The sequence below is a fragment of the Trypanosoma rangeli genome (assembly GCF_003719475.1).
Source record: "Trypanosoma rangeli strain AM80 chromosome Unknown Tra_15.4_contig_00470, whole genome shotgun sequence".
Lineage (NCBI taxonomy): Eukaryota > Euglenozoa > Kinetoplastea > Trypanosomatida > Trypanosomatidae > Trypanosoma > Trypanosoma rangeli.
The window spans coordinates 1-6,917 of record NW_021706216.1 but is presented as its reverse complement, the minus strand read 5'-3'; the positions used below and the strand labels follow the sequence as shown (position 1 = coordinate 6,917).

The window sequence follows — 6,917 nt, the reverse complement described above, 5'->3', positions numbered from 1 at the left end:
GGCGGCGCTGGCGGCGTACACCTCCCGGCATGTCATTTTTGCGCCTCCCTCTCTTCTCCACGAACCAACAGCTGTTTGATGTTTTCCTCGGCCGTGAGCTGAGGTGTGTCGGGGAAAGCCAGCCCTTTCGCTTCTCCTACGGCGACGTCGTTTTCCTCCTCGACGACGTCAACCATAGGGATGCGTTGCTGCGTCGCCCTTCCACCGCGGAAGGGGGTAACCGCGAGGGTGAAGCTGGCGAAGTCCCGACGTTTGTCCCACGAAGGCTGCAGTTCAACGACGCCGCTTCGCTCTCCGGCCTGCTTAACGCCCTTGACGGCGTAGTGGAGACGCCGTCCCGCATCGTAGTGATGACCACTCGAGATGCCAGTGGCATCGACCCCGCTCTGCTGCGGCCCGGCCGCTTCGGCTATAGGTTGCACATGGACTGCATGCGGCTGCCGGAGTTGCTCGAGTTATTGGGCCTTTATTACGGCACGGAACCCTGCACGAATGCTTTACAAGCGTGGCAGGAAGTAGAAGTCACTGCCTCTAAAAGGGTTCGTCGGCTGCGCCAGGAGGAGATCAATGAGGTGCGTCGCTGCGTTGTCTCGCTTTCGCAAGGTGACTTTAGCATCTGTGGTGCAGTTGCAGACTCCATGTGTTTTGCTGCGCCGTCACTGAAGGCGTTTCTCGATGCGCTGCGACGCCGTCACCACAGTGGGCGCTAAAATACATTGCAAACACATGATGTGGGTGTGTTGCGGACGTCCATCTCGTTGCATTATTCTTGTATATGTGGGCCGTAGAAGCGGCTGGTGCATGCCACTCGAGCAACCCAGCTGCCGCTTGTTTGTGCTAGACGCGGTCTACTGTCATTACGTTATGGTTTGCTTCTGTTTTCTCCTTCTTCCTCCGTGACAGCAAGCTAAGCAGCGCACACGTGTTCGGTGTTCTTCCAGACTTTTTATTTGTTTCCCACTGCTCTTGACCATGGCTGTCGTCTACGAGGGACAACTCAAGGGGCACCGCGGCTGGGTGACCTCCCTCGCCTGCCCACAGATCCCCGAGACGTACATCAAGACGGTGTCGACCTCTCGTGACAACACACTCATTGCGTGGGGCGGCAACCTCGACCGCAACAGCGAGGAGTGCGAGTACGGTTTTCCAGAGCGCCGTCTGGAGGGTCACAGCGCGTTCGTGTCGGATGTCGCCCTTTCGAACAACGGCGACTTCGCCGTTTCTGCCTCCTGGGACCGCTCCCTGCGTCTGTGGAACCTGCAGAACGGCAGCTGCCAGCAAAAGTTCCTGGGGCACACCAAGGACGTGCTCTCCGTGACCTTCTCGCCGGACAACCGCCAGATCGTCTCCGGTGGTCGCGACAATGTGCTGCGGGTGTGGAACGTCAAGGGCGAGTGCCTGCACACGCTCAGCCGCAATGCTCACACTGACTGGGTCAGCTGCGTCCGCTTCTCCCCGTCCCTCGAGGCGCCCCTCATCGTGTCAGGCGGCTGGGACAACCTTGTCAAAGTGTGGGACATCGCCTCCGGCACGCTCCTGACGAACCTGAAGGGCCACACGAACTACGTCACCTCCGTGACGGTCTCCCCCGACGGCTCTCTCTGCGCCTCGTCCGACAAGGACGGCGTTGCCCGCCTGTGGGACCTGACGAAGGGTGAGGCCCTTTCTGAGATTGCCGCTGGTGCCCCCATCAACCAGATTTGCTTCTCGCCCAACCGCTACTGGATGTGCGCCGCCACCGAGAAGGGCATCCGCATATTTGACCTGGAGAACAAGGATGTCATCGTCGAGCTCGCGCCCGAGGCACAGCAGAGGAGCAAGAAGACCCCTGAGTGCGTGTCGATCGCATGGTCCGCTGACGGCAACACCCTGTACTCCGGATACACCGACAACGTCATCCGCGTCTGGAGCGTCTCCGAGCATGCGTAAGTCTCTGCACATGCTCCGTACAGGGCCAACACGAAAGCGGCATAATTTCTGCGTGTGTCTTCGCTTGTGGGGCGCGCACTGTGGCGCGCTGACCTAAAGTCGTTGACACTGCTTGCAACCGTTATTTTCTTTTGTTTTCATTAACTTTATTTCTGTCGCATGCATTCCACTCCCTCCCCTGGCCCACGCTCGGGCACACGATGTTACACGCCACCTGCTGGTGCATGCCACTCGAGCAACCCAGCTGCCGCTTGTTTGTGCTAGACGCGGTCTTTGTTTTGTCCTTTGATTTTTTTAAGGTACTCTTTGAGTGAAACGTTTGTGTGTGCGTGTGTGCCAAGTGCGTTGTTGTAGGCATGCTGCGACGGGGCATGGCTTTGCTGGCCACGGCGGCGTCCAACAATCCTGTGGCGATGAGTTCTCCCATGATTGCTCCTGGCGTGGTGCGCTCCCTCTATCGCATGCTGCTTCGTGAGGTGGTAAAGCTAGACAAATCCTCGGTGTCGAAGACGCTCTTTCCGCTTACAAAGGAGTTACAGGCCATAACGAAAAATCGTGGGCCGCTGTATGTGCCAAACGGTGTAAAGTATTTGGACATTCTCCGCGAGGTGTTTCGTGATGGGCAATCGCCAGCGAACGTGAATTTGGCTTTTGACACTTTAACCCGCATGCGCACGCACAACGAGAAGGTAACTGCCAAGGTCTCTCTCTTTATGAAGGATCATACCTTTCTCATGAGCACGTTGCAGGCGTCGCGGCCCAAAACAGGCACTTACCGCGCCGAGCCAGCCGCATGTGTCGTGCAGAATGGTCCCATGTATGCACCCTTAGGAGACCCCACCTTTTCTGTTCCCACGAAGGTGGTCCTGCGGCAAACACGCACAGTTGACCTTGCCGAAGGTGTTGCTTTGGTCGCCCATCCACTTTCCTCCACGCATGTGGATCGGCGCGTGATGTTGATTACTGAACGCAATCCACATGTTACCACCGCCGTTGTTTTAGATATGTTGTTCACCTACCCCTTGTCTCGTGGAAATCCGATGTTCCCTGAGGTTTTTTGGGGGCATGAGGTGCATGACGGTGGTTCTTCGCAAATTGGATTTACCATGCCGCCCACTGCACAGATCAGCATTCTGCACACGACAGAGCCTCCGACAGAGCCCGCCTCTCCTCAGTATCTCGCGTGGATAAAGTGGAACGAACGCAAGGCTAAATCCAAAGTAAGTGATGTGCCCTCTGAACATCATTCGCTTCTCTGTAAGCCGTTGATTCGGGGTGGCACTTTGGAGGATGGCACGGTGGAGCCTACATTGTACCTCTCCAAGGTGGAGGCGTTGCCCTACTTGGCCCAGCTTGTGCCAGGTCAGCCACGATCCTCCCTGCGGGTGTACTGGGGCAGCATGCGGTGGCCGACGCAGCAGTTGGAGGCTGAGGTGGCCAATGGGCATTGGTTTCCGGTAAAGCTTTCTCCGTCGTTTTTTAGACCTTTCCCGTTGCTGTCGGAATCTGGAGGGGTGGTCGATCGGTTTCCAACGAAGGAAGAACTGGAGGAGGCACGAACAATGCGTGAGCGACGCTACGGTGTGGATGTGTCACTGCCGCAGGCTTTTCCGCCAGATCAAATTATGCGGCGTCGCGAATGTCTCTGGGACGAAATTATGTACTGTCTTGGCGGCGAGTTCAGTGCCCTGGTGGGGTGCGTGAACCCGTTTTCGGGCACGGCGCGGGGAGTGTTGCCGTTGGAGGTCGCTGGGCCTTCTGTGATGGGCGCGAGTTTGCCCGCCGAGGACGCCGGCGCCCTCCTCTCGGAGGAAGACGAGTTGGAGGAGGCAGAGAGCGACGACGACGGCGACGAGCACGATTTTGTGCTGAGCGATGCGCCGATGGGCGGAGCGGCGCCGAAGGGAGATGGCGATGCGGCTCCGCCAACGCCGCCAGCGGGAGGAGGCAACGACAAGGAAAAGGGATAAGCCCCCCACCCCACGAAGGGGAACAGACGGCGTACGAACAGCTGCAGATTTTTACTTCAACACGCTCAATGCGGAGCACACAGCTAAAATGCAGTAGATAATAATAATGAAAAAAAAAAAAGAAATCAAGAGGAGTTTAAGGCGCCAGGGTCTCAGTTACGCTGAGACCCGCGTGCGCCCACGCGCAATGCATTTTTCTTTTTTTTTTACCTTCCCCAACTGTCACTCGTTTATTTTGTGTAGATGCCGCACCATTTTACTATTTATACCTCCTTCCCTTTCTGTGGGAGCGTGGGGCGAAGACGACTCTTTTCTCGTTTTTGCTTTTTCTGCTTATGTGGGAAGAGGTGCGGGGCTCCGACGGAGCCCGCGACACGCTCGTGCATGCGATCCTTATCTTCGTTATTTGTGACTTCGCATCACCAGAAGGTGGGGGGGGGGAGGTTCGTCCGGAAGTTTTTCTCTGGCATATCTTCTTGTGCGTGGTGGCGGCGGCGTGCCCAGCACTGTGCTGACGTCTGCTGGTCTTCCTTTCTGTTTTTTTCTTTTTTCTATTGCTTATTATTAATTGCTCTCTCCATGCTTTCACCAATGAAACGTGACGGTGCCGCCGTGGACGACGACCTTGCGCCCGGTGGTTCAAGTAAAACGCGTTTCCCACTTTAGCGTTTGCGCTTTGATCGTTTCCCCGGCCTAGCGATGGCCGAGGGTGCAGCAGCGCCCAAAATCACCCTGCGCCTCACAGCCAAGACGGGCATAACAGAGACGCTTCCCAACATGAACTGCGATCCGAGCGAGACACTGGGGCAGGTGCAGGCCCGCATCAAGAAGAAGCTGAAGCGTCCTGTGCTGCACCTCTTTGTGATGCGTGGGTCCGAGGGGTTCATCCCCACGCCCGATCAGACGCTGGAGTCGCTGCTGCACGCGTACGCGGAGTCCGCTGGGCAGCGGGAGTTGTCCATTGCCGTCTCCACCGGAATTTTTCACGGCTGAGAGAGCAGCGTTGCCCTGCTGCCTCGCAATGGTGTGGCGATGGGGTTTGCACTGAGAGCAAAGACCGAAGACAAGACATATATGTTGCCTGAATGTGGTGCGAAGTTGCTTTTTTGTATGGTGTGTTTGTTGACTTTCGCTGCCGTCATTGCGGTGAATTTGCTGTTTTTTTTTTATATATGTACTTACTTTCTTTTGTTTTTTTTTCTTTTGTGGGGGCTGTTCACGCCGGCGGGTGTGGAAGCAGAGAAAGAAGAAGACGATCAACGTCCAACACACACACACCGCCGGACGGAGGGACACGCAGAGTATCGTAGCGATCATGAAACTGGCCCGGTCCTTGTGGGCAACGCTGCCAAAGTACATGTCTCTGCGCCACGCCCCGTCGTTTCGTCAGTCGAAGCCATGTGAGGTGATTGGGGTGGCGACCAGACTTATCCCTCCTGAGTGCGTTCCGGCGTTCGTCGTCTCAGAGGTGATTGACGATGTGGAGGAGCAGGCACTCCTCACCTTCACCGCGCCGTGGTTTTCCCGGCTTGCGTACAACGATGGCCATATGGACTCGCTGATTCACCACTTTAGGGAGTGTTATCGCCCTTATAGGGAAATTGTGGGAAATGCCGCGGGTGACGCCAACCACAGCGGCTGCGACGTGTTGGATGAAGGAGTGATGACGCTTGCCCGCAACGCGCTGCGGCGGTGCCGGAAGATTGTCTCCGAGTATCTTGTCAGCATCACTCCTGGATGACCGCGTCCATTTTTTTGCGGTTGAGCGCCAGCGGTTTCATTAGCGCTCACTTGGACGACAGTCGGAACTCAAGTGGCATCGTGGCCGGCCTTCGCCTCGGTTCCGCACGCGCAATGACGCTGAAGCATCCGAGGCGCCCCGAGGAGAGGGTGGAGCTGCTGTTGGCCCCGCATACGTTTTACGGCCTCATCGGCAACGCCTGCTATGAGTGGGAGCACAGCGTGGACTGGGAGGCCGTCGACAACGAGCACCTTGAACGGGTACGGGGGAACCTGTTGGCGAAAGGAAGCCCCATTGTTTTTGACGGGAGGAAAACGCAGTACAAGCGAGCGGAGCGCACTGCAATCATCTTTCGCGGGGTGCCTCCGCTGGAGCCGCTGCTTTCGAAGATGCAGAAGAAACACCCGACAGCGTAAATTTTGTCAGGAGTCACATCCCCCCTGGCAGTTTGTTTTTGCTTTGTTTTGTTTGCTGCATTGCCCGCTTGTTTGTTTTTTTTTTTTTAACTCGCCCGCGCGGCCCGTGGGCAGCCAATGATGGGCGTGCCTCCTGCATGTCTCCCGCCGCCTTATATTTACTCCGCACTTCTACGCAGGCAGAAACAATGCCGGACCGACACACCAAATAGCAGGGGAAGCGCATGTAAACCAGCCACCTACCCGCCAACAAAACCACGCAACCCGCAAGAAGGAGCCGCCCGCAGAAGGCCGGCATTGCGACCGACTTTCTGAGGATTTTCCGTCACCTTTTGGAGAGAGGCCAAACGCCGTGTCCCGGTGCGTCGGTGTGTGAGAGCCGCGCGGCCCGGCGTCCCTTTACTGCTGCACTCCGTTGGTATGTTCGCCGCTGCCCGCCCAGCCGGCAAGCTGCCGTGGGCCTCCGAGTGAGGGGGAAACACCGCCTTTTGGCGCGATTCAAGTGGGGGTCCGAGTGGCGATGTTAACGGCGAATCGGCGCTTTAGGGGCGCACGTGTGCTCGTGCCGCCCGCGCCCGTCAGTTTTAAATTCCTCAACGCAGTGGGGTTCATTCGGCATGAGGGCGTGCGCCCACAACACCGGGCCCGCACACCACGCGCACGGCTGTGGGCATGTCAGTGTATTTCCTGCTGTGTTAGCCCGATCACCAGGCAGCGGCGCGAAGTCACACAGGCGCGAAGAATGGAAGGAAATTGCGCCCGTTTGGGGGACAGAGGAAGAGACGATGGGGCGGGGGCACGAATGCCGGCCGCGCTCTGCTGGAAAAGGGGCGCATGACAAAACGGCGGTAGTCTCCACCC

At 57.4% G+C, this 6,917-nt stretch overlaps 7 protein-coding genes across 7 annotated transcripts in view, besides 2 other annotated features; 6 read left to right on the top strand and 1 right to left on the bottom strand.

Annotated features, from left to right (window-relative positions):
- Positions 1 to 79, top strand: part of TraAM80_08835 (a44l protein-like protein) — a gene marked incomplete at both ends in the record, with an annotated part of 1,608 nt that extends 1,529 nt beyond the window's left edge. Inside the window, one exon of the mRNA XM_029385561.1 lies at positions 1 to 79. This exon is cut by the window's left edge and continues 1,529 nt beyond it. Within this exon, the coding sequence (XP_029234585.1) occupies positions 1 to 79 (79 nt within the window).
- A 271-nt stretch (positions 80 to 350) lies between these two features.
- Positions 351 to 710, top strand: TraAM80_08834 (a44l protein-like protein; the record flags this gene model as incomplete). Its single annotated transcript, XM_029385560.1, has 1 exon — positions 351 to 710. The coding sequence occupies one exon, from the start codon at positions 351 to 353 to the stop codon at positions 708 to 710; it is 360 nt and encodes a 119-aa protein (XP_029234584.1).
- A 262-nt stretch (positions 711 to 972) lies between these two features.
- TraAM80_08833 (activated protein kinase C receptor) lies at positions 973 to 1,929 on the top strand (the record flags this gene model as incomplete). Its single annotated transcript, XM_029385559.1, has 1 exon — positions 973 to 1,929. One exon carries the CDS (start codon positions 973 to 975, stop codon positions 1,927 to 1,929), a length of 957 nt encoding a protein of 318 aa, XP_029234583.1.
- A 371-nt stretch (positions 1,930 to 2,300) lies between these two features.
- On the top strand, positions 2,301 to 3,899 carry TraAM80_08832 (uncharacterized protein; the record flags this gene model as incomplete). Its single annotated transcript, XM_029385558.1, has 1 exon — positions 2,301 to 3,899. One exon carries the CDS (start codon positions 2,301 to 2,303, stop codon positions 3,897 to 3,899), a length of 1,599 nt encoding a protein of 532 aa, XP_029234582.1.
- Positions 3,900 to 5,057: 1,158 nt separating this feature from the next.
- Positions 5,058 to 5,104: a sequence feature (GA-rich).
- Positions 5,105 to 5,214: 110 nt separating this feature from the next.
- On the top strand, positions 5,215 to 5,640 carry TraAM80_08831 (alkylated DNA repair protein alkB like protein 7; the record flags this gene model as incomplete). The annotated part of the gene is made up of 1 exon (XM_029385557.1): positions 5,215 to 5,640. One exon carries the CDS (start codon positions 5,215 to 5,217, stop codon positions 5,638 to 5,640), a length of 426 nt encoding a protein of 141 aa, XP_029234581.1.
- TraAM80_08830 (alkylated DNA repair protein alkB like protein 7) lies at positions 5,637 to 6,056 on the top strand (the record flags this gene model as incomplete). The annotated part of the gene is made up of 1 exon (XM_029385556.1): positions 5,637 to 6,056. The coding sequence occupies one exon, from the start codon at positions 5,637 to 5,639 to the stop codon at positions 6,054 to 6,056; it is 420 nt and encodes a 139-aa protein (XP_029234580.1).
- A 30-nt stretch (positions 6,057 to 6,086) lies between these two features.
- Positions 6,087 to 6,142: a sequence feature (A-rich).
- Positions 6,143 to 6,579: 437 nt separating this feature from the next.
- TraAM80_08829 (uncharacterized protein) lies at positions 6,580 to 6,917 on the bottom strand (the record flags this gene model as incomplete). Its single annotated transcript, XM_029385555.1, has 1 exon — positions 6,580 to 6,917. A coding segment is annotated over one exon (338 nt), but the record flags the coding sequence as incomplete, so codon positions are not given.